Source organism: Physeter macrocephalus, chromosome 2 (genome assembly GCF_002837175.3).
Source record: "Physeter macrocephalus isolate SW-GA chromosome 2, ASM283717v5, whole genome shotgun sequence".
NCBI classification, from domain to species: domain Eukaryota; kingdom Metazoa; phylum Chordata; class Mammalia; order Artiodactyla; family Physeteridae; genus Physeter; species Physeter macrocephalus.
Window position 1 is genome coordinate 10373912 of NC_041215.1, and position 25859 is coordinate 10399770.

At 52.5% G+C, this 25859-nt stretch overlaps 1 protein-coding gene across 1 annotated transcript in view; it reads left to right on the forward strand.

Moving 5' to 3' along the window:
* The first annotated feature begins 206 nt into the window (after nucleotides 1-206).
* ADAMTS2 (ADAM metallopeptidase with thrombospondin type 1 motif 2) overlaps nucleotides 207-25859 on the forward strand; it is a 241542-nt gene continuing 215889 nt past the window's right edge. Inside the window, exons 1-2 of the mRNA XM_024116347.2 lie at nucleotides 207-321; nucleotides 1340-1734. Of these exons, the coding sequence (XP_023972115.1) occupies nucleotides 207-321; nucleotides 1340-1734 (510 nt within the window). The remainder of the gene's footprint in view (nucleotides 322-1339; nucleotides 1735-25859) is intronic.

Here is a 25859-nt window from a genome sequence, read left to right on the forward strand (position 1 = left end):
GCCTCCCTCGCTCTCTAGCTCCTTCACTCTCCCCGCCTCCCTCCGCTCTCCCCCGCCCTCCTCTCCGCGCCTCGCCTCCTCCGCCCCGCGCCCTGCGGTGCTGCAGCTGCGGGCGGCTCCAGCTGCCCCCAGATGTGGGCTGGGCGGCGCGCGGGGAACTTTCGCGCCGGCTGCGAGTGCGGGGCCCCGGCTGCGGTCCGGCTGCCATGGATCCGCCGGCGGGAGCCGCTCGCCGCCTGCTCTGCCCCGCGCTGCTGCTGCTGCTACTGCTGCCGCCGCTGCCCGCGGACGACCGGCTCGCCGTCGCCGCCGACCCCCCAGGTAGGTGCGGCGCGGCCCTCACGCCTCGCGACCCCAGTCGGCCGGGCTCCTCCCCGCCCCGCGTGCCCCACCGCCCCCTCCCCAGGCGTCGTCCAGCCTGACTTGGGCAAACTCCGCGCGCCCCGCCCGGGGCCAAGTTGGCCAACTTCGGGGCCGGGTTGGTCGCGCAGGGGGCGCCCTGCGGCGCACCTGGGCGTCTCGGGCTGCGGGGAGCCTCGGAGCGCTCGCGGCTCCCGGGACGCGGAGCTTGGAGACGGAGGGCCGGGAAAGCCGCGCGGCGGAGAGCGCAGCGCCAGCCCCAGCGTGTCCGGGGGAGCCAGGGCGAGGCGGCGCCCCGGCTCGCGTCCGGAGACGCTCGGGAGGAGTAGGGTGCGGAGCGCGCCGCCTTGGGCCCTGAGGATTGGTTGGGGCGACCCGGAGGGGATCCTCGAAGATCTGAGGGACCCTCCTTCACCCTCCCTGCCCTCGGGCACGCGGGGAGGGGGGCCGGCAGCGGGCTAACCCGGAGCTGTACACGGAGGACAGGCCGCCAGTGCCCGGGGGAGCCGAGTCCTCGCCGCTCCGGAGGCGAGCGGTGAGGGCAGTCGGGCGGCGGGGACTGCTGAAGGGGTAGAGGCACACGGGTAGGGGGCCAGCCGGGAATGGCTTCGGAGCAGCCCCACGTACTGCCGAGGACGGTAGGTTCAAGGGGCGGAGGATGCTCTGACCGGGCCGTCCCCTGGGGAACTGTGAGGAGCCGCGGAACCCCAACCCGGAACGGGGCAGGGTGCAGAGCTCTTGGCTGGGAGGGTTCCAGAGGGGGTCGGCCCGGGGTCGGCGGGGGTCGGGAGTGGCGGCCCTGTTAACGCCCCTTCCCGGTTGGAAGAAGGCCGGGGAGGTGCAGGCTAGTTTCTGGGGGTTGCCTAGCGGAATGCCCTTCCCTTCGCAGTGGGGGAGGGGTTTGTGAGGATGCTGGACTCGGTGGCGGGGCCCTGGGGTTCCCAGGTCTCAACTGTCCTAACGTCCCTTCCCATTGCAGGCTGGTCCCAGGGGCACGGAGCGGAGCGCATCCTGGCGGTGCCGGTGCGCACTGACGCTCAGGGCCTCTTGGTGTCCCACGTGGTGTCGGCGGAGACGGCGCAGGCTGGGGTACGGGCCCGCAGGGCCGCCCCTGTCCAGATCCCGGGTTTCTCTGGAGGCAGCGAGGAGGACCCTGGCGGCCGCCTCTTCTACAATGTCACGGTCTTCGGCCGAGACCTGCACCTGCGGCTGCGGCCCAATGCCCGCCTCGTGGCGCCCGGGGCCACGGTGGAGTGGCAGGGCGAGTCGGGCGCCACCCGCGTGGAGCCCCTGCTTGGGACCTGCCTCTACGTCGGAGACGTGGCCGGCCTGGCTGAAGCCTCCTCTGTGGCGCTCAGCAACTGCGACGGGCTGGTGAGTACGCACTTCTCTCCCTTCTTTCTGTCCTTTGCCCTCGCCTGGGCTTCGGAAGCTGTTTATCTGGGAGCCCCCTGGGAGGGCAAGGCCTGTAGTGAGGACCTTCTCTGCACCCCTGTGCTTAGGGACCACTGGGTACAGACTGAAGGGGTTGGCTGGAAGGCAAGTTGTTTCGATTGGACAGAGAGGGTGATTTATGCAGGGGGAAGGCCACATTTCCAAAGCACTTATCAAGTAGCAAAGTGTGGTCTCCCTTATGCCTGCAGGCACAGGTCTTCATCTTGCATCCAGGTGTGTGTATATCTCTGTGAGTGCGTGCATCTGCACATGTGTTTGGGAATGGGTACTAGCATCTGAGTACCTGTGTACGTGTGTGAACATGTGAATGTGCCATTGTGTCTTGTCCATGTGTGTATCTGCAGGCTTCTGTTCATTTGTGTGTCCGTGTCTGTTGAGTGCGCTGCTGTGCATTGTGGCATGTGTGATATTTGTGTGTGGGCATGTGTGCTGGCAGTTGGTCTTCTCGTTTCTGTGTGTGCAAGTGGTGCCAGCCTAGGGAGCAGGCAATGGTGCTGAAATACCCAGTTTTCCCTCTGCCCCCTGGCTGACCGGGAACCACTGATTTTTATGCTGTGGTTTCCTGTTGGACTTCAGCTGGTTATTTGAAAAGTTGGTTTTCTCTCTCTATTTTGAGCCAAGGGGAGCATTTGGAAATGCAGCCTCTGGTGCCCATGGGCAGCCCCTGAAGGACAGGAGAGGCTGGGGAGTGGGTCTCTTTTGGGACTGCCTGGGCCACTCAATGTGACAAGAGCCCTGGGAAGTTCTCCTGCTTCTGAGGGCCTAGGGGGACCATGGCCTGGCATGAGGGGTCCTCGGAGGAAGCCTGGATCAATGCTCAGGGAGGAGGCTGACATTGGCGGTGCTCCGTCCGGCCACCCTGAGGCCTGGCACGTGGCAGAAGCCACTGCAGTTTTCTATTTTGGATTGGGTGTGTGGTGGTCAGGCTGGCTGTGCTGGCCAGACATCTGAAGCCGCCCACCATGGGTTCCGCTCTAATTGCTGCTCAGGGAACTCCTACTCTGAGCAAGTGGCCTCTCTCCCAGTCCTGCTGGCCCCCAAGCCCCCTGTACTCAGTCTCGCCCTGCAGGCTGCAGAGCCAGCAATTACACAGAGCCCCACAACCGCTGACGTTCTTTTTATGGAGACACAGGAAATGTCACTTGTTGCTTCGGAAAATCACTGCCTTTGGCTGGATTTAGTTAGAACCTGGGCGTACTGCAAACAACTATAAATGTCCTTGGAGGAGTTGGGTTAACACGGTGCAGCCCTTTATATCCTTGTTGCCTCTGAGGCTGCCCTGGACCTCATACGTGTGTCTCATTTTACACTGGAGGTGAATTTCCTAAATAAAAGGAAATTGGTGCTGGGGGCTCTGGGGGTGGCCTGGGCTGGGGTAGGGGAGTTGACATGGAGGTAGTCTGTTGCTGGGCCAACTCCTGTGTGCTAAGTAATACTTGATGGAGAGCATCTCAGGGAGGCTTTGTGCATGCATCATTCATTCTGTGATTTGTTTGTTCAGCCAGCACCTCCAAGCGCCATTGTCCACTGTGCTGGTCAGAGATGTAGCTGGCCTGGTGCCCACCTGGGGCACACATGCTCAGCTGATGGACTGGGGCCCACTCTGGTCAGGGCTTGGAAAGCGTGCTCCTGGAGGCTATTTGAAGAATGAGTTGCCGGGGGCAAAGGCACATAGAGAAGAGCATATGCAGAGAAGTACCAGGTGTGTATCGGCTTGGTCAGAACAGGTGCAGTGAGATGTCACATGTACTGGACACACACCAGCAGAAGTGCAAGACACAGCTGGAGAGAAGACTGGAGTTGGAAGAGGGACTGGCGTCTGCCTGAGTGGCCTTGAATGTTGTCAGTGAAAACTGGCCTTGAGATAGTGGGGCAGCATCATTAGTTCTTCTTCTCTTTTTCCTTCTTTCTTTTTCGTGTGTGTCTGTGTCTGTTCTGATCTTATACCACTTAATTCCTTAGCCCATTAAGTCCCTCTGTGCATCAGTGATAGGCCCACTTGCTAAAGGCCTGGGGTTTAAACATCATGTTTCTGGTCCACAGAGACTCTGTGGGGGAGGATTCTTCATCCCTGGTTTACAGATGGGCAGCTGAGGTTCTGGGAGGTTGAGTGACTTGCCCAAGGCCACACAGCCTGTGGTGGCAGGAGTCTCACCTGGTTCTGTCCAGCCCCTTCTGCCATGGTGCTCCCAAGTCTGGGTGGGTAGAAGCCCCTGAGGTGCAGTAATAGAAGCTGCAATCCCTAGGCATTCCCTCTCAATAGTCCTTACAAGGCTACATGCATCCCATCCTCCCAGCACCCATGCCACACAGTACCCCTTCCTCTGCAGCCCTGCTCTTCCTTCATAGATAGTGAAACACACTGAAGCAGGTGTGTCAGGTTGCAGTGTGTGCAGATCCCCAAGGATCTTGTTAAAATTCAGATTCTGAGTCAGTATGTCTGGGGTGGGGTTCAAGGTTCTGCATTTTTAATAAGCTACCAGGCTTGTGCTCCTGGGCTTCGGGACTGCCCTTTGAGAAGCAAAGCTCTACACCCCCATTGCTGCAAAGGAGTACTACAGGATTACACCACAAGTTTCTCTGAGCAAATGCGGTTCAGTGGACAAGTGGAGTGGGAAACGCTGCACCTTTGCTTTCAGCCTGGGAGATTTAAGGAGGCCCCCTGGGTTCTCTGAGAAGTTCTGTAATAAAGAAACCTCTTGAACTCTGTGTAATGCAGTACTTCCCATGCAGATGGGCCATCAACACCTTCTTTGCAGAACATGTGGAACTAGACTTCCTGGAAGATGTGTGGAGAAACCATGGAGCAGGGTCACAGCAGGCAGCTGTGGTCTTACAGCTTAAGTTTAGATGCTTAGGTGGGACAAACCTCTCCCAAGAGCCATAGGCCCTTTCAGACCTATCGTCCTGCTCCTGGCCTGGGACACACATTTGCTCATATACTTGCTTGGTCCCGAATTTGTTTCTCTGCCTTAAAGGAAGGCAGTAGTAGCTTTGTTTTCTGTGGACCGGAGTCTCCTAATCTATTCAGCACAAGGGGAATTCTTATGGTCAGCATCCTTTCAGTCACAAGCGAAGGAAAACTCAAGTCAAATTAGTTTAAGCAGAAACGGGCAGTTAGCAGCTCACATAATGGTCAGTCTTTAGGCTTGGCTGGATCCAGGTGCTCCTGTCATTAGGACTCTTACTATCTCTTGCCTCTGCCTTCTTATGTGTTGGCTTTGTTCTCAGGTGGAGTCCTGTGGTAAGTCAAGGGGCCCCACCGGTGCTGGCTGACATCTTTTTCTGATAATTCCAGCTGAGTCCTGGGTAGCACTCTCTTCAGGCTGGGGCCAGATGCTCCCATGAGAATCAGGACATGAGGTTTGCAGAACCCCATGGATGGAGAGGACAAGGGGTGCTGCTCCCTATAATGATATGAGGTTGCAACCTGGGTGTGCCAAGGTGAAAATTCTACTAGAGTCAGGTAGGGGTACAGACTCAGGAAATGCCACATGCTTCATAAGACATACCATATACCTTATTTCCAGAGAGGTTGGTAGGTGTAGTTTCCAGGTTCTTTTACGGTCACTAGACAGGTATTGTTCATCAGATTCACAGGGAAAGGTTAACATTTGCCTTTTCACAATGCGTGAGAAAGTAATGCTTAACAAAGGATTCTTGTATATCTCATTGCTATGGAAGAGTTTTCTAGTACCTCTCAGGCCACATGATAGGTGTACTAATATCACATCATTCTTACATGCTCATTAAAAACCCAAGGAGAAGCCTGTTGACATAAAAAGTAATAACAGAACGTCACAGTACACTGTGCCCTTATTATGTGCCAGGCTTTCTTCTGAGCACCTTATGCTGTATCACCTTGATTAATCCTCACAACACCCTATGGTGTATGCTGATATTATCCCCATTTTACAGATGAATAAACCGAGATAGCTTACTTCAAGCTTTGCAGTCTGTATTTAAATGCATGTCTGTTTGGTTCCAAGCCCATCTCACGACATGTTATTGCGTTTTTTGCACACCAACAAAAAGAATAAAAATGAAGAAATGCATTTCTTTAAAACATTTCTAGTCAACTCCTGGAGACCTTCTCAGTCATCGGCGTTGACTGTTGTCAGTGTCAGTGAGTGGGAGCTGGGAGCAGGTCTGGCGGCCAAGTGGCTTGGTGACTTGCGGCTGACTTGCTCTGGGCTGCAGCTCCTTTCAGGTGGCCTAGTCCTCATGGCTAGGTGATGGCAGTGGGGACTCCAGTAGGATGGAAGCACCCTGCCATACCTCTGTCTCCCTCACGCAGTGCAGCTCAGGGGACCACTCTGGCCTGGTGTTTCTGGTTGGCAAGGCCATTGGTGGAAGCCTCCAAGGGCTGGGCAGTGACTCTGTGAGGCAGGCTCAAGGGCTGCTGCCTTGTAGGCTGGCGCTCCCCTGCTGCGCTGCCATCCTGGCCAGGCACCTGCTCTGTATAGTCTTTTTTTTTTTTTTTTTTTTAACATCTTTATTGGAGTATAACTGTTTTACAATAGTGTGTTAGTTTCTCCTTTACAACAAAGTGAATCAGTTATACATATACATATGTTCCCATATCTCTTCCTATCCCACCCCTCTTGGTGGTCACAAAGCACAGAGGTGATCTCCCTGTGCTATGCGGCAGCTTCCCACTAGCTATCTAATTTACATTTGGTAGTGTATATATGTCCCTGCCACTCTCCCACTTCGTCACAGCTTACCCTTCCCCCTCCCCATGTCCTCAAGTCCATGCTCTAGTAGGTTGTATAGTCTTGATGGGCATTAAAAGTCACTAAGGGCCACAGAGAAGTCATTTCCTGGCCTAAGGGACTGAATTAATTGAGTTTCATTTTTCCTAAAAAGGCTGCTGTCTTTTAGGCCACACACTGGGCTCCAGCTGGAATGCGGAGGGCAGGTGCAGCAGGCTTGGGCTGCAGGGCTGGGGGTGAGAGGTGTGTGGGACTTGTAACTGCCCTTTGTAGGGTCTTCCTACCTTTCACCTCGCCTTGGCACTGCCTGGAGGGCAATGAGAAGGTCTCAGGAGCACCAAAGAGGGGCTGCGGGAACGTCCGTGTTCCCTGGGTGTTGGGGCTGCTCAGGTCAGAGGAGCAGAGGTACCTGCTTGGCCCCTGCTCTTGGCAATCTACACAGCTGCCCAGGGTGGTCTCAGCCTCCTCCATGGCTTATTATTCTCCTTGTTGTTTAAGACTCGTTCAGTTTAAGTGGCAGAAAACCAACTTGGATGAAACAAACAAAGGATGTCATGGGCCCAGTTATCCTTGGGGTTCTGAGGAGTTCCAGCTTCAGGCATGGCTGGATCTAGCGGATTCAGGGCTGCTTTTAGAACATGCTTTCTGCCTTTCAGCTCTGTCAGTGTCTGTGTTCATCTCAGGATGGCTCTCCCCATGTGGGGTCCACCAGCAGCTCCTGGCTTAACTTGTCTCCCATGGTAGCAATCTCTTGGAAATGGAGAGCACTCCTTCTTGGATGGTTCTTGCTAGAGTCCGGGGGAGGGTTCTGTTGGGTCCTACTTAGGTTATAGGCCCACCTTTAAATCAACCACTGTGATGTGGGCCTGGCCAGAGTCTCTTGCCCCTCTTTGGGGTTGAGAGTGAGGGTCAGATCCCCAAACTCTGGAATGGATTGGGGTTTTATCATAAAAGTAAGAGGAAGGACCAGTGAGCTGGCTGCCACTCTCCACCCAGACTTCAGGCCCTGCATTTGGCCCAAATCTCTTTCTGTGCTCCAGACTTGCCTGCCCAGCTGCCTTGGGGGCTCTTTCCCTGAGTGACTCCATGCTTCTGAAATGGAACACAGGTCTCTCTACTCTCTTCCAGACCTCACCCTTCACTTGGGCAGGAATCCCAGGATCGCCCTTCCCCTTCCACTCCATGACCACCACATCCAGCCAGTCATCAGCCTAGACATCTCCGGACTTCATCCCAATTCTCATCTTGCCACCATACTTAACTCCAAGCCCTGACTTTTGCCCATGTGCTCCTTAGCCACTCCAAATTGGAGCAACTCTTTCCCACCACAGCTGCCAGACTGATTTTTGTAAACCACACATTCAATCCTGTCACCCCTTTGCTTAAGACCTTTCTTAAGTGGTGGTCTTAAGTGGTCTTAAGTCTTTCTTAAGTGGTGGTCTTAAGTGGTTCTTATTGCCCTTAAAAAAAACCCAAACTCAGGGACTTCCCTGGTGGTGCAGTGGTTGGGAGTCTGCCTGCCGATGCAGGGGGCGCGGGTTCGTGCCCCGGTCCGGGAGGATCCCACATGCCGCGGAGCGGCTGGGCCCATGAGCCATGGCCGCTGAGCCTGCGCGTCCGGAGCCTGCGCTCCGCAACGGGAGAGGCCACAGCAGTGAGAGGCCCGCGTACCGAAAAAAACAGAACAAAACAAAAAAAACCCCAAACTCAGAAAAAAAAAATTCAAACCCACTGGCCTGGCATACAAGGCCTCCCATGACCTGACCCAGTAGCCTTCAGCCTCGTCTGTCACTGTGTCCCGCCTCATGCCTGTGCTCCAGTCACATCAAGCTTTCAGTTTCTCCACCACTGGACACTCCCATCCTAGGGTCTTTGCACAGGCTGTGCCCTCGCCTGGACCACTCTTATCCCTCCCTCTTTACCTGGCTCACTCTGTAGGTCTCAGCTAAATGGCACTTCATCCAGGAAGCTGTCCTGGACATTCACATGCCACGTTGTACCCCATGCTTCTTTGGTAACTTGTACTATGGGCAACTTGTACCTGGGCCCACAGGGCCCAGCTGCACCTGGGTGGAGCTCAGCTAGGGGCCATGAAATGAGTGTGCCTGGGGAGTGGGGGCTGGAAGGCTGTGAAGTTCCTTTTGCCCCCTAAGACCCTGTGCCCCATGCCCAGGGATGGCCCACCTCTCCTTGTATGCTTTGCTGCAGACCCAGAATGTCCACACTCAGTGGGGTAGGCCCCCTTGGAGAATGGCCAAAAGCTCTGCTTCCTTTTCCGCAGGAAAGCACTTGTGCACACGTGTGGTTTTGCACAGTTTTCTTGCCCCCACTTTGGGGTTCATGAAACGTGAGTTCAAAACCCGTGGTCTAAATGAAACTTAAGTAAGGAGGGAGGCCCCTCTGGGCCTGTTTGGAGGAGGGTTGGGGGTGGTGAAGAGACCATGGTCTGGGCTCTGGCAGGTCATCATGCAACTCTGGGCAAATACTCCCACCATGAGCCTCGGTTTGTCCAGTGACAAGTGGGGTTGGATCAATTATTTCTGAGACCCTTCTAGGGCAACTCTGGGTTTCTTAGGGGCCAAATGGGGACCAGTTGAGGGGATCGGGCTGATGGAGAGATGGGGACCCTGGCTAGTCTGTGCCCTGCCTCCCTTGATAGATTGTTGGCCCTCAGGAGCATGGGCTCCTTGCTGCCGGACCTACGGATGTTTCTTCAGAGAAGCTGCATTTCTGAGTCTGTTGATATCATGTGGGCAAATGAATTCAGTGTGAATCCAGTGAGCTCTGAGGTCCCCTGACCGGGCCTCCAGAGGCATATGTGGAAATGTTGAGAGCTATGCTGGCAGCAGGATCATTGGATGGGCCAGGGCTCCCTGCAGGCATGGGCTGTCTTCGAGAACTTGCTGAGAACCCAGCCTTACTTCATCACAGCTACCCCATGCCCTCTTCTGGGGCATCCACAACCTCCTGTCTGGCCTCCTCACCACTTCTCACTGAGTGCCATTTGGCGGGAGGGAAGGGGCTTCCCAGGGGCTCTTCCCTGCTGGGACTGGGGAGGGATGTGCACTGACCTGTGGCTGCCATGGTGGAGGCTGGCTTGTCAGTGGTTTGTGCTAGGAGTGGTAAAGCAGCAGCCCGCGGCCCCTGCTCACCTCATGGTGACCCCTCAGAATGGTGTAGGCATGTCTGTGGTCTGAAACCCAGACTCAACAGGCTTCAGCAAATATGGCATCTGAAGGCACTTACAGTTGTCCAAATCTTAGAGACAGGGGGTAGAGTGGAGGTTGTCAGGGGCTGAAGGAAGGAGATGGGGCGTTGTTGTTTTGTGGGAACAGAACTTCAGTTTTACAAGAAGGAAAGAGTTCTGGAGATGGATGGTGGTGATCATTGCACAACATTATGAATACATTTAATACCACTGAATTGTACACTTGGAAGTGGTTAAGATGGTAAATTTTATGTTATACGTTTTTATTTTATTTTTTAATATTTATTTATTTGGTTGTGCCGGGTCTTAGTTGCGGCTCGTGGGATCCTTAGTTGTGGCTCACCGGCTCCTTAGTTGTAGTACGTGACTCCTTAGTTGTGGCAAGTAGGCTCCTTAGTTGTGGCATGCAAACTCTTAGTTGCGGCATGCTTGTGGGATCTAGTTCCCTGACCAGGGATTGAACCCAGGCCCCCTGCATTGGAAGCGCGGAGTCTTATCCACTGCACCACCAGGGAAGTCCCTGTTATATGTATTTTACCACACACACAAAAGGCATCTGAGGACTGGTGGGATTGGGTAGGTAATTCAGGGGTGGAGTGGTGCCCCTGCTCGCCCAGCTCCCTCTCCCCAGTGTGACTCTGTTCCTTGGTGGACCATTGGCTGTAGTTGCACCCACACCCCTCACATCCCCCAGGTATAACCAGGTGCAAAAGGGAAACAGACTACTTTTTGGAGGTTCCTGCCACAGTTCTGACTTCACTCTGAATGGCCAGGCTAGGTCATGAGACCTTTCCATAGCCAATCACTGTGGCCCAGCAATGCATAGTGCAGGAGCATAGTGAAGCCTGACTAGACCCCTCATGAAGGCCAGCATAGGTGGTCACCGATCTCTGAGCCTCAGCCCAAGGAGGCCAGCTCTTTCTGGACCATCTTCTGTCACATTGCCATCCCTGCCCTGACTCCACTGCCTGGTTGTGTGTTCCCGAGTGTAAGGATGCTGCTCCTTCAGGTGCTGGCAGGTTTCAGGTTTCCCCTGCCTGATGGCCAGCCTTGACTGCCCATCCCCCCATATCCCCAGCACTTAGTGAGTGAGGAGTGACCCAGCATCAGCTGGGAGGCGGGGGAAGGCTGGGTCTTCACCCAGGCCTGTTGTGAGGACCACAAACGCCACAATCTGTGTGAGTAGAGAAGTCCTCGAAGGGCTCATCTGCTCTGAGCCACAGGGATGCCCCCCCGCCCCCCACCATGACCTGGTGTGTCCACTCAGCATAGAGGATGACTTTGCTGTGTGGTAGCCTGAGCTGTGGCCTGGGCCTCCTCATTCTGGTCTCCGAGATCTGTAGGGTCAAGTATGCATGGGGCCTCTCTTGGGACCATGGGTCTGTACTGGCAGGCAGATGAGTCCTTGATTACCCTTACTGCCCTCCTGCACTCAGGCAGGCTGGGGGGTTTTGTGTTGCTGTCAGAACACGGCAGGCTGCTGGTGTATGTGAATGTGTGTGCATGTTCCTATACATGGGATGTGTATGTATATGTATGTGGAAATGTGTGCATGTGTATGCATATCTGTATGTGTATGATGTGTGTGCACGTGAGTGTGTGTGGGTATCTGCGCGTGTGCGTGTGTGCATTTAAGTAAGCATGTGTGCGAGTGTGTGTATTCAAGTGTGAGTGTGCATGTGTGGTCATGTATGTTCTTGGCAGGGGTTTCCTGCAGGGGAGGGGACTGAGGTGGGATGGAGGTACTTAGGGGACGACTCCAGCCCCCTGAATCTTGGTACCACCTTGGGCCCCCCTGCCCCACAGTGGCAGGCATTCTGGAAAGGGAGGGCCCAGGTAGGAGCCTCTCACTCTGCTGCATATGTTTCATATTAAATATCAGCTGTCCACTGGGTCTGCTGTGCTGCCATTAATATGGAGAAGTTATTACTGAGCCTGGAGCTGGCTCCTCAGGCTGATCCATGAATTTCAGTTACACTGCATGTCTACTCCAGGACCTGTGGAGCGGGGCACACAGCTTCTGCTCTGAGGCAGAGGAAACCCTAGCGTCTAGGACCAAGGCTCAGGCAGGCTCTGCACTGCCCTACCCTGCCCTTTACATTTCAGTGTTCACCATGGTGAGAAGTGGACTTAGTGTGGGCTGGAGGCTGCCATGTCCCATGGTCAGCTTTGCCCTGCGCAGCTGGGCAGCCTGGACAAGGGCCACAAACACTGCCGAACCAGTTCCTTGGATTGCCAACCTCACTGGGCTTTGGAAGGGTGGGTGCACTTGGCCCAGGCCCCGGGTTTGGGAAGTGTTGGCCGTTTCTGTTTCATTGCATCTAAGGTGCCATCAATTATAGGGCTCCACAAGAAAGAGGGGACACTCCCAACTAAACCACACCACTGCACCTTAACCGTAGTCCCGTGAGGTGTAGGTACCAGCCACCCCGCCTGTAGTTGCTCTGAGTGGTGGGCTGTTTCTCCTGGCTTGCTCACTTTGCTTACTTAGTGTGTGACTGGCTTCGTCCACTTCTGGGTGTCTTCCCCTCTTTGGTAAAGGAATGAGGTTACAGTCCTTCCTCCAGGGACATTCCTCACGGATGCCAAAGCTACACACTCTGTCGTCTCCATGCCTTTCTGCACACACTGTAATTTTTTACATCACAGTGTGACTTCTTGAAGACATTTTGGGTGGGAAGGGTCTCAACACAAGAAATGTTGACCCTACAAGTAACTCAAGTGAAGTAATGGCAGTACGAAATACCGTGGCAGAGTTGGTGTGTGCCAGGAAGTGCCAGCCACCCCATGGCTGCTGCCAGCTGCCGGCAGTGATAAGACCCATTGACTTCATCCTGAGTTTGGATGTGGTAAATGTGAAAAATGGGTGTCTTAGAGTCCCGGACACATAGTTTTATTATTATGATGATGTTACAAGTGATTTCAGGGCCTACGAGCTGGCACATAATTCCCATGCTGGGGAAGTAGGGCAGCGGCGGAGACTGGGCTGTTCAGACTGGAGGGACAAGCCCTTGCCGGCTCTGTGAGCAGAACATTCAAAGGTTTATCTTTGAGGGACTTCCCTGGTGGGACGCGGGTTCGATCCCTGGTCGGGGAACTAAGATCCCACATGCCGCGGGGCAACTAAACCCGCACGCCACAACGAGGATCCCGCGTGCCGCAACGAGGATCCCACGTGCCACAACTAACACACGGCACAGCCAAACAATAACAACGACAACAAAAAAAGATTCATCTTTGAACCTGGATATTTCTCCTTTGAAAACAGGGATTGGAACCACATGGCAAATAAGGTGTATTTATGTTTCATGCAAGGTATGTCTAAGGCTCAGCGGTGGCCAGTCTGATTGAGACAGAGCTTCTGGAGGTATGGTAGAAACTGGCTCAAGAGCTGTGAGTACGTATAATTTTTTAAATGAATTATGCCACATACTGTCTCCAGTCAGTTGCAAATGAAACCTCAGGTCTGATATCACAGATAAATTCTTTTTTTCTTTCATCTTCTTCTTGTACCAGTACTGAATTCTGTTCATTATAAGAGGTTTAAAGCTCTAATATCTAAAGTACTGGCTACTTGACAGCTGTGCTGTTCACTACTATGGTAGCTACAAGCCACTTGAGGCTGTTGGCTATTTGAGATGTGGCTGGTCTGAACTGAGAGGTGCTCTTGAGTGTAAAATATACTCCAGAATTCAAAGACTTAGTACCCCAAAAAAGAATAAATAAAATATCTAATTGATAAATTTAAAGTATTGATTACAGGTTAAAATGATAATAGTTTGGATGTATTGGGTTAAGTAAAATATACTGCTGAAATTAATTTCACCTTTTTTTTTTAACATGGCTACATGCGACATTCGTATTACATTTCTGTTGGATAGTGCTGCTTTGAAACATCTGGCTGGATACTCCCCATTTCGCTGTTATTCTTTTGCAAAATTTTCTTGGCTGGTCACATCTGTTTATTGTTTCAATTGAATTTTAGGATTGTTTTGTCAGGTTAGAAAAATCCCTTGTGAATTTGATTGACATTAAATTAAACTTAGAAACCAATTAAAGGAGGAATGGACAAAAGTTATAGTATTTACCAGGAACGTGGTGTGTTTTTCGATCGATTTAATTCTGCTTTGATGTTGCTTAGTAAAGTATTACACATTTTTTATATGGGTCACCTATTGTTTTAAATCACGGCCATTTCAAGGATTTTTTTCTTTTTGCCATTGTGAATTGAAGCATTTCCATCTATCGCTGGTATACAGGATGGCTATTGATTTTTATATAATTATCTTTTATCAGGATGCTTGATTGAACTCATTAATTCTTTTTTTTTTGAACTCATTCATTCTAATACATCTTTGTGAATTCCCTTGGGTTTTCTGTGTGTACAATTGTACTATCTGTAGACTATGGTAATTCTGGAGGCTCATTTTCAATCTGTGCCATCTAGAACCTTTGGAGTAACGTTAAGTAACAGCAGTGGCTTTGCGTATCCCTTTCTGCACCTGACTCTGATGGGGACGCCCCGGGCGTTTCTCTGCTTGCTCGTGGACTAAGATGGATTTCATGCGAAGGCAGTATCCTTTGAATTCCAGTTTTCATCAGCAAAGGAGCTGAAATCTAGATAAAATATGTCTAACCCTCACACTGCCACCACCCTCCTTAAAGGCTAAAGACATTGCAGTTCCCAGGGGCTGTGTCTCGTGCTGTCCTGGACCTCAGGGCTGCTGCCAGGTCTCCTCAGTTGCAAGCTTGCTGGCCCAGAATACAAGCCATCCCCTGTGTACAGCTGTCAGCCACTCACAGGAAGCGTTTGTGGGGTGCGGGGAGCTTTGCCGAGGAAGGTGGAGGAGGCTGCACCGCCCAGACGTGCAGGTGGTTCCCTGTAGAACAGGGACTGGTTCTTAGAAAGCCCATCTGTGGGGGAATTGTCACTTTGACGGAAGGTTCCCCTCCTCTCAGTGATGTCTCTCCCATCCTCCAATTTCTCTGGGGCAAGCCTCCTGGCTCCTCCTCTCCTGAGTCTTACAGAAGACTTTGTCCCCCTTTCTGAGTCACTGGTACCTGCTGACCCAGGCCCCCTACGTCCCGCTGTTACCTTTATTCCCACATGCTTCTAGAAGGTCTTTTCCCAAAGACTGTTGCCCCCTAGAGGAAATCTGTGGCCTGTAAAAATAAATTTGTTTTCCATCATGTTATCTGTCTGCCCACAGACAGGCATGGGTTTTGGGCAGCTTTGAACAATGCCTGTGCCTAGGCCTCACCCTGAGAGATACTGACTCATCAGACCTGGGCAGGACCTGGGGGTCAGGAGGTGTGAGGTTGGACAGAACCAGGTTCAGGACCCTGCACTTTTGCTGGCCTGTGACCCTCAGTTTCCCTACTTGCGATGCCACCTGCCTCGGAGGGCGTCTGTCTGTGAGGGAGTGACAGGGAATGAGGCTTGCTGGCCTCAGTCCAAAGGAATGTCGTGGGGAGATTGGGGCGAAAGGAGATGATGGCCAAGAGGGACAGCCAGGCCTCCAGGCGGCCTGGGACCAGGGGAGCTGCCTTAGGGGTGGTGGCTCCTGACCCTCTGTGCCCTGGGTCCCTCACCTAGGAATTCAGAGTCTGGCAGAGGGAGGACACCCTCCCTTGCATGGCCATTCCACAGGCTGGCTCTGCACGCTGCAGGCACGTGGAACTCAGTGGGTGCCGATGCCGCAGATCCTGTTAGCAGGGTAGGCACAGGGGCATCCTCCTCCTTGAAGCCCCCCCAACCAGGCCGCAGGCCCTATGAGGCTCCCAACCTCATCCCCTCCCTTGGATCTCTGCATCCGCCGGCTGGCCATTAGCCACTGGCCTGAGCTCACGAGCTCCAAGCTGGGGTCTGGGCATCCGGGTGCATGGGTCCGTCACAACCTGGAGTGGCTTGTCTGAGACCCGCATGCACAGTGCAAGGAGAGGTCCTGGCCCGGGGCTCAGCTCAGCTGACAGAGGGCGGACCTGTGTCTCCTGAGCAGCTCCCAGACAGGGAGAGGTGGAGGGTCTGGGGGTAGTGCTGGATCCTGGCTCAAAGGCCCCTGGCATCCCTTCTCTCCCTCTCTCTTCCCCGCCTTACCCCTCCCTCCCCTCCCCTCTTGTCCCTTGCTTCCCCTCTGTCTCTTTCTCTCTTCCCCCATCCTCCCCTTCCCTCCTCACTCCACCCCTCCCTTCCTCTTTTTTCTCCCCTCTTCTCTTTCCTCTCTTCTTTCCACTCCCTCCCTACCCCTCCCTTCCTTTCCCTCCTCTCTCTTCTCTCTGTCCTCCCCTTCTTTCCCAGAGTGAGGGGAGCCCCCTTCGTCACCCTGGGTGACCTTCCTGGGCAGTGGGCTCTTCATCACTGGCCCCAGGCTGTGCCTGCATTGTCCTATTTACAGTCACCTCCTGTGATGCTCACAAGCTCCCACCGGCAACAGGCACACTCAGGGAAGGCGACATTATCCCGCCGTACTTGGAGGAAAGCAGGGCTCAGAGAGGGCGGCAATGACCTAGCTCAGGTCACACAAAGTCCAGAGCCTAGGCTCCTTCTGCTGTAGTTGGAGCTCTGGATACAGCCCCTGTGATCCTCAGAGGTACACGGCCCCCCCCCCCACCCCACCATCCACACAAACAGGGTTAATTGCTACCGGGGGAGGGCTGAGTTCTTGGTGCACTTCCCAGCAAATGAGGTCAAGGCCTCGCTCTGCCTTGCTGGAGTAGCCCCCACTTCAGATAGTGTGGCTTGGCCTTTGGGTGCCATCTTTCCTGCCAGGGTGCCCAGGCCCTTGCTGACTGTGTCCTTACTAGGGAGGCTGGTCGGACCAAGCTGTGCTCTGCCCCAGGGCTGCCATAGAAGGTTGTGCAGGTGGTGTCCTGCACAAGGGCATCCGGGCAAGGGGACGAATGAGGTTGGCTTCTGCTCAGTGTCTGGGAGTGGATGGAGTAGAAGGCAGAGGGTGGCCAAAGCTGAGTGGTGGACACCAGAGGGACAGGAAGGGTGTGCCAGACATCTGCCCCCACCATCCAGGTCACTGGAGTTGCTGCATTCTTCTCTCTGAGGAGCTCCTGGGTCTGCAGGATTTGGAGTACAAGAAGCAAAGCCGGGGCCAGTCGCAGGGGGCTGCTCTCTGTGGATGATGGCTCTGGTGACCTGGGTGGATATTCTGGGACTGGGCATGATGGGGGAGGGCAGATGGTAGGCTCTGTCCAGGCGTCAGCTTGTTCTGCTCAGGGGCAGGGTCCTCGAAGTCCTCCCCAACCTGAAGTTGCTCCTTGGTTCCAGTGGAATGAGCTCGGCTCCTGAGTGCAGGGGTTGGGCTGGGCCCCTCAGCCCTGGGCATTTGCTTTGGGTTAATTATATGGGTGTGGGTATGATCCTTCCTATTGTTGCTGAAACGTGTATTTCTGTGATGACTGGTGGTTGCTCCTCACCACCCCCCTCCCCCCTCCCCTCCCCTCCCCCTCCCCCTCCCCCACATGCCTTTTCCTCTTCTGAAGATGGCTGGTCCTCCTTGGTGCTAAACATTAACCCTTTATTATCTTGGGTAGATTTATATTCATGAAGTTTCCTTTCTTATTTTACCTTGCTGACTTTCATTTCTTCTGGTCAACTCTGCCAGGCCCTTCCTGTTGATTTCTTCTGTTTATTTAAGCTGTAGAATATAATCAGCCTTTCAAAGAAGTGCTTCATAGGTTTTGATTTTTTTCTGATTTGAATTTTAAATATTTAACTTCTTTAATTCCAGTGAAGTGTGTTTCCTGTACTGTATAAGGTATTGGTTTTAAGTATTTATTTTTTCTAAATTGCCTCTCTGGGGTCTCAGCACCATTCATTTACTAATTCACCCTTCCTCCTGACTTTGGGGTGCATATTCCCTATCTATGAAGTTCATGGAAGTGATCTGGCTTATTTCTGGCCTTTCTGCTCTTCTTCTTGCAACAGGACTAGGGTCTTTTCATTACTTTTGCTTAACAATATGTTGTGATACCTAATAGGGCAAGTATCACCATCGTGACTTAAAATGGCTATTTTTGTCCATTTTTCAAATGGATTTTAGGTTTGTTTTCTTATGGTTTTAAACAATATCATAAGAGGATCTTTATTTTGGATGATATTGCATGCTTAAGTTAGTGTCCAGCATACAGCAGGGCCTCAGCAAATCTTTACCGAACAACTGAATGACATCTTCATGACGGTTAATTTTCTCAGGGAAATGAGAACATTAATTCAAATCTTTTAAAATATAGCCCTTATTTACTACCAAGAGTTAGAATTTTATTGCCATTGTGAATAGGATCTTTTCCATTATATTTTATAGTAGGTTATTATAGATGTCTAGGAACATTTTTAATCTAGGATATAGCAGGTGATCCTTTACTCAGAGTACCTGGGAGCTACTTGTTCCAGATTAATAATATTCTCAGAGTTTAGACACTTTCATTCCCAAAGAGCCAACGGAAATAAAAACAGCATGTGAGTACAAATTATATATGCATTTGCACAATTGCAGCTAAACACACGACAGCCATTGTTGACCTACCAAACTCAAGCCCCATCAGGCCTCACTGGTTCCTTCTCATTTGCTCCCAATGACTTGCATCTTCCTCTTGCGCTTCAGCAAAATCAATCTTCCATTATCATAGTGGCACAGATGCAAAACATGGATAATCACAAAAAATCCTTTTAAAATAAATCTCTCGATTGGATGTTTCCCATGTTTGCACTCTAGATATGCAAGTTTCCATATTTATTTCGCATCTAGGCATTTTCATGAACTTCCATATTATTATGTTTGTCCTTTTTGGTGGATTATTTTTGCAGGAGAGGATTTTCTAAGTGTGCAGTTATTTCTGCAATTCATAATACTTTCGCATCTTTTTCAATATTTATTCATTTTATGTCTTATTACGTTGGTTAGAGTATAAAATTGAATTTTAGTAATTTTGTGTGGGAGCCACAACCATGTCTTCAGAGCATCTGGCTTGCCGCCATCTATGGGAGAGCAGGACCAGGTCCTGCTTCTCCTTCTGCGAATGCTGCAGACGGTGGACCTAAAGTGGACAAGTCTGGGTGGAAGTGATCTCCCGTCTTCACTTACCCTTGGTGGAGCAACTTTTCTTTTCCTGGTCTGTTGCATCAAGTAGAGCTTGAGCATAGAACATGGATGTGTGGTGGTTTTGGCGGGGGGGGGTGAGTAGCAGTGACTGGTGGGCCCCCATTAGGCCCACCATTAGGTCAGGGAGTTTCTCTCAGCCCAGTGTGGCCTGTTAGGTGTCCCCTACAGCCAAGGAGCTGTGCACCCGGGCAGGATTGTTTGCAGGGCTGGCAGGAAAATGACTGTCTTTGAAAGACTGTCCTGAGTTTCAGCTGGGGAAGTGGTTCAGTGAGACACTTTCAGGGGAAGGCTGGCAGGTAGATCCAGATGTATAACCTGAAACTCTGAAGGGAATGAATGAATCTGAACTTTGAAACCCCGTTTTGAGTCCCTGCCTTGCCCCTTAGCAGTGTAATAATTTCTGAACCTCAACGTTCTCATCGTGCAGGGCGGAGTTTGCAAACTGGTGGGCTGTGTGCCATGTCCACCCACAGATGAGTTTTGTTTGGCCTTCCCAGTGTTTGACAAATTTCTCACAGAGCTCCAGATTTCCAGTTTCTCTGGAGGACCTGGGAGAGCTGTTAGGCCTGTATTCCAGAGGGCTGGAACTGAGCAGGGCCAGAGCCCTCCAGAGGGATCTCACAGCCTCAGCACCACGGTCTCTGCTGCTCCCTGTGGCCACGCCCCACCCCGCCTCAGTCACCTTCATTTCCTGCGTGGGCCCTGTGTCAGCACCTGAGCATTTCTCTTATGTTGCGGTGGATGCCGGAGGGGTTCTGAGGCTGGTCGTCTCTTCCTCCCACCTCTGTCTCAGGATTTCGGCTTACCATTGTCTCTGTGTGAGGCCGGGTGCGCTCGTCAGATGCGGTCCCGCCCCATGCTTGATTCTGGCTCCCTCACTCGCAGAGCCTCCTGTTTCTCATCTGTGAAAGGTAAATTTGATGGCAGCAAACAGTCTGTTGGGTTATTATGAGGATTCAGTGAAGTGAGGCCCACGGCTGGCACTTAGTAGCGAATGGCCCTTGTTACTACGAGGTAGTATTTTCCTTATGGTGCTGTTAGGAGGAACCAAAGTGTGAAAGTACTTGGAGACGCATGAAGTGCAATGCAGATATTCATCACTTCTGAGTGCTCCGTGGGCGGGGCTTGGGCTGGGTGGGCGGAGTGGGGAGGCAGGGCTGGGGGCCGGCAGGCCCCTGGGTAGGATGCTTTCCCCGCCCCAGGCCATAACCAGCCTGGGACATGTTGCCAGATGAGGCCGTGACTATTCTGAAATGGAATTCCTGGGTTAGAATAAGGAGAACAGATGTTTACTGGACGAGGCCAAGAGCCGCTGACGTCACTGAGAGCCCGTCAGGACACAGACTGCAGCCCAGTGTCCTCCGTGCCTTCCTGCCGACACAGCATTCCTGGGGCAGCTGCCAGGGCTGGGGGTGGAGACACACACACACACACACACACACCATTTCTTCCACCAAATCCTCCCCACCTGAATACAGTTAGCCAGGATGTGGGAAAGATTTCCAGCCTGGAAGGAGAGAAGAGTGTCTTGTTGGCAGGCAGGCTGGGGAGGGGAAATGCAGGGCAGGTTGATGAGTGGACTCTGTAAGACAGAGGAGCAGGTTTTGGGGGTGAAGAGCTCTCTGGAGCCACTGGCCAGGGAAGGGGGGGCACATGTCTTTCCTCCCACCATCCCCTGAAGGGGAGAGCCTGTCCCCTAATTTCTTCTTTGGATGTGAATCTGGAGGGTGTGACTGAGAGGCTGAGCCGTTGCTCCTGTGCTTTTACCAACACCTGTGCAGCTGGTGCTGCCGCCCTGTCCCTTCCAGAAGGCCATCCCCAGGTCCAGACCCCTGCCACTGCAAGTACAGAAAACCCAATGTGAACTCAGGCCAGAAGGGGATGCTCAGGCCTTCTGCCCTGTTTCAGCTCTACTTCCCTCCTCCTTGGCTTGGCCTCAGCAGGCTCTCCCCAGAAACGGGCTGCAGGCTCACCTGGCACCAACTGCCAGCCCAGCAGAAAGACCTTCTTTTCCCCTGGGGTTTCAGCAAGCATCCTGAGTCTGGTTCTTACTGGCTTAGGGTAGGGCATGAGTCAAGCTTTGAGCAATCACTGTGGCCAGGGCAGGGAGCAGGGCTTCCACTGGCCAGGCCCGGTCACTTGTCCGCTGGCTCCAGGGGGTAGAGTCTATGGTTTGAAGCGCTGGGACATGGATAGGGAGCGCTGGGTACGCAGAGGAAAGCCAGGCTGCTGTTGGTGGGGGAGCAGCAGGGGCCCACGGCCTTCTCTGTTTCCCAGAGTGCTGCCCACCTTGCCCCTGCTCTTCCCTCCCATTTCTCCTGCTCTTGTCTGCCTTGCCGTGCCTTCCCTCTGAGTGCCTCCAATGGATCTTCTTCATCCACTGGGTAAAGCACAGGCCCAGAGACCAGCATTCAAGACCCCCTCGTGACCAGTCAGCATTTCTGACTTAGTTTACCCACCTCCCTCTCTTCCATCCTGTGGGCCTGGGACAAGAGCTTTCAAAGATCAGACATTTCCATCAAGGTATGGGAATGTAGGCTCTGCCCATGTTGAAAATAGTCCTTGTCGCAGCACTAGGAGGGAGCTGATTGTCTGGGCTGCAGTTAAAACTAAAAACAATCTGAGGGTGAGAAGTTTTAACTGGGGCCTAAGACAAGTCAAGGGTGCGATTGGGCAAGGAAGCTGAGATTCTGTGGGCCCATCTGGGGTTGCACTGGCAGAAAAGATGGAGTGGGGGGTCTCCAAGGACCTCTGTGCCTTTGTCTTATGTGCTGGGAATCCCACATGCCTGGCCGACTCACCATCCCTGTTCCAGAAGGCCTTGCCTGTTCTCTGTGTCATGACAGGTGACACAGCTGCATCATAGCACCCATTTTCTGGCCTATAGACTCCTTCTGTGTCATGAACCTTAGCAGTCTGTTGAGGCCCTTTATCAGAATAATGTTTTGGGGACTTCCCTGGTGGTCCAGTGGTTAAGAATCCGCCTTCCAGTGCAGGGGATGAGAGTTCGATCCCTGGTCGGGGAACTAAGATCCCATGTGCCTCAGGGCAACTAAGCGTGCACCATAACTACTGAGCCTGTGCACTCTAGAGCCCATGTGCCACAACGAAAGATCCTGTGTGCTGCAACTAAGACCCAACGCAGCCAAATAAATATTAAAAAAAAAAGAATAATGTTTTTAAGGCATAATTTAAAATACAAAGAACACCAATACTATTGAAATAAAGCTGTTAACATTGAAAACAATTTATAATACAGCAGTACGTGTGGTTTAAAATTTTTTATTGTCATGCTTTTTTTTTTTGGTAATGGTTTACTGAGATATAATTCACATACCATACATTTCACCCATTTAAAATAAAATTCAATGACTTTAGTATGTTTACAGAGTTGTGCAACCATCACCCATCAGTTTTAGAACACGTTCACCACCCCCAAAAGAAACCCCATACCCTTTGGCTATCGCCCCCAATTGTCCTGTCCCCCGGTCCCTGAGAACCACTAATCTACCTTCTGACTCTATAGACTTGCTTATACTGAACTTTCCATATAAATGGAATCATACAATATTTGTCCTTTTGTTTTCAAGTTTCTTCCATGTTGTAGCATGTGTCAGAACTTCCTTACTTTTTTTTTTTTTTTTTTGCGGTACGCGAGCCTCTCACTGTTGTGGCCTCTCCTGTTGTGGAGCACAGGCTCCGGACGCGCAGGCTCAGCGGCCATGGCTCACGGGCCCAGCAGCTCTGCGGCATGTGGGATCTTCCCGGACCGGGGCACGAACCCGTGTCCCCTGCATCGGCAGGCGGACTCTCAACCACTGTGCCACCAGGGAAGCCCTTCCTTACTTTTTATGGACAAATAATATTCCATGGTATGGATAGACCACAATTTTTAAAATCCATTCATCAGTCAGTGGACATTTGGGTTGTTTCCACATTTTGGCTCTTATAAATAGTGCCACCATGAACATTTGTATACCAGTGTTTCGTGTGCTTTTCAATTAATGCATGAAATAACAAGATCCAGCTGCATGTGTCACAACCTCTGTCATTTGAATCGTGCTGTTGTGTAAACGCCACTTGGTCTCATCCACACCAGCGGGAGTGAGAGACGCATAGCCCGGTCATGGCTGTCGTGATGGGCACAGGTTCTGCTACTTCTGCTGGGCTTGCTGCCTCTACCCAGGGTGGAAGGAAATGCCGGCTGCTTTAAGAGCCATCCAGGAAGCTCCCCGAGGGCAGTGGTAGACTTCTTGCTGTGGGTGCCCAGTGCCTGGCACCTGGTACAATGGCGCAGAAAGACCTTGGTGAGTGCTGTGGCCTGTGGCGGGATGGAGTGTCCAGATCAAGACGGTTGTTGCCCTGCTCTGCTCTCGGCCTGCTGTGAGGGGGTGATGTCCTGCTACTGTTTCCTCCCCACAGGTGTTCTCTGTGACTCTGGCTTGGGAGTCCTGCAGCTGGAAGGTGGGGGGCCCAGGCCCTCCTTGACTGCTGGGGACCCCTTCCTTTCACTGTCTTCCTGCTTGCCAGGTCATTTCCCTTCAAAGCTGCTTAGGAGGGAACACCACCATAGGCTTGTCAGCAGGGGACTGCCAATGGATTTTGTGTCAGACACACAGACCCAGCTCCCTGCCACCAGCTGAGGGCACTGGGCTTCTGTCACTTCTTGTGCAGTCCCTGCCAGCCACGGGGCTGCTGAGGGTTCCTCGGCTGTGTGGGGGCCATGGCTCCTGGCTCTGGGGTGGGCTCAGCCTGGGAGGCTTGGGTTCTGCCTCCTGCTTGTCCATGTCTACGGGCAGAATCCAGTCGTCCTGGCCCCATGCGGGCACTGAGGAGGGAGAGCGCCCATGACTGGGAGAAGCCTTGCCAGGCACCTTTCCTTGGGGACACCTGCAGTTGAGGATCAGGCTTCAGCTTATATATGAGAGACCAACTCTCCCCATGGCGCTCCTTCTCAGGCCCCCGCTGGAAGGAGCTCTAACCACTCCAGCTCCTCAAATGCTGTGCTTGGGTTAATACCCTGCCTGGCCTGGGCCCCACCTGCCCATGGAGCTGCCAAGGTCCTTGTCTCCCAGAGGGGCCTCCTGTCCTGCTTTCTGTATTTCAGAGGCAGCCAGAGGCTTCTCTGCCTCTGTGGTTGGTGGCGGCCTTGCTGAGCCATCTAGAATTGGCTCCCGGCCTCCCCGTGTCCCCTGGGTGTCTTATGTGGCAATGCAGCTCTATTTCAGGGCCTGCGGGAGCCCTGGGATTGCTTCAGGGGTTGCCCCAAATTGAGATAGCTCACAGCCTGTAGTGGGAACCTGGTAGTGGAGGGAGGACTGGGCTCCGTGCTTACTCCTTTCTGACCTCAGGCAGGTCACTTCACTTCTTGGAGCCTCCAGGGCTTCAACCATGAGGCTGCAAGTGAGGACTAATCCAAGGAGGGGATGGGCTGGGGGCACAGCCTCTGGTCCTCTCCCCACGTGTACATCTCCCATCAGATCTTGGGAGGCCCGGCACCAGCGGTACTGGAATGGTTTTAAATGGTTTACAATGTTTTTTTTTTCTGTCTGTCTTAAATCCAAGAGTGCCTGTGCATTGAAAACAGAATGCATAAATAAACCAAAGGAAGAAAATTGAAATACCTTGTAATCCCATCAACGTTTTACTGTGTGTTTTGCACTTATATGCACATGTGTACAAACATACTTATAAAAAAAGGCCGTATTGTACATCCTGTAACCTGCTTTTGTTTTATATACATATATATATATATGTGTGTATATAAAACGAACATATTTCTGGATCATTTTATGTTCTGCCTTAATGTTTGGGTCAGAGGCAGCAGAATCTATTTAGGAAATGTGGAGAGGCCAGTGTCCCTGGGTGCTGGCAGATGTGGACCCGGGAGGTGAGGGAGAGGATGAGGAGGAACACTCCCAGGCCTCTGACTTGGGTGGGTGGGAGGAAGGGTGAGAGGCACGCTGGCTGGGAAGGAGGAGCAGCTTGGAGGAGAGCGTGTAGCTGAGGCAGTTTCCTAGGAGGAGTCCTGAGGCAGTTAGAAGTGCAGGTTCTATGTGTAGGAGCAGAGTCTGGGCAGAGCTCACAAGGGAGCTGTCTGTGCAGAGGGCTGAGGGTGCCATTGCCTAGGGAGGGTGAACACCAAAGGAGAGAAGGCAGGAGGAGGACACTGCCTGGCCCTTCACCACCTCGGGGCCAAGTGGGGGAGGCAGTGGACACCTGAGACACACAGGGTGCGCTCCTGTGCTAATGGATGAGAGAGATTTAAGAGCGTGGGGCTTGGTGAGGCAGGCTGTTCCCAGATGCAGTGTGCGTGAGGTCCATCAACAGAGAGGGGGCTTTGCAGACGTCAGGGCCAGGGTGTGGGGAGCGGGTGGAAGTGAGACTGACCAGGGGAAGGGCCAGGGAGAGGTAAGGAAATGGAGGAAAGAGGGTGCATCATGGGGACGCTGTAGCCGGGGGAGATGTCCGGGTGAAGAGGACTTTTCCTTTTTGACAGATTTGAATGTACATATGTGCATGTAGTAGTCACATGTGCACATATGTATATGTGTGTTTGACCTCTGCCTCTTTGTACAGAGGAATTTTTTTGGACACTTAAAAAATTTTTTTTTAATTTTAATTTTTTTATTGAAGTATAATTGCCATACAATATTATATTAGTCACAGGTGTACAATATAATGATTCAACTTTTTATATATTGCAAAATGATTATCAAAATGAGTCTCGTTAATATTTGTCACCGTGGTTACATGTTCAGAGGATTTTAGTTGGCTTAAGTTTGGTCATAGATGGAGGACAAGGATTTAGGAGAGAGGGAAAGTTTGAAGATATGGAAGAGAACGGGTGTATTAGTCAGGAGTTATTCTTCAAGTGTCAGAAATCCAAATGAAACTGGCTTAAAGAAAGAAGAATTGGGCTTCCCTGGTGGCGCAGTGGTTGAGAGTCCGCCTGCCGATGCAGGGGACACGGGTTCGTGCCCCGGTCCGGGAAGATCCCACATGCCG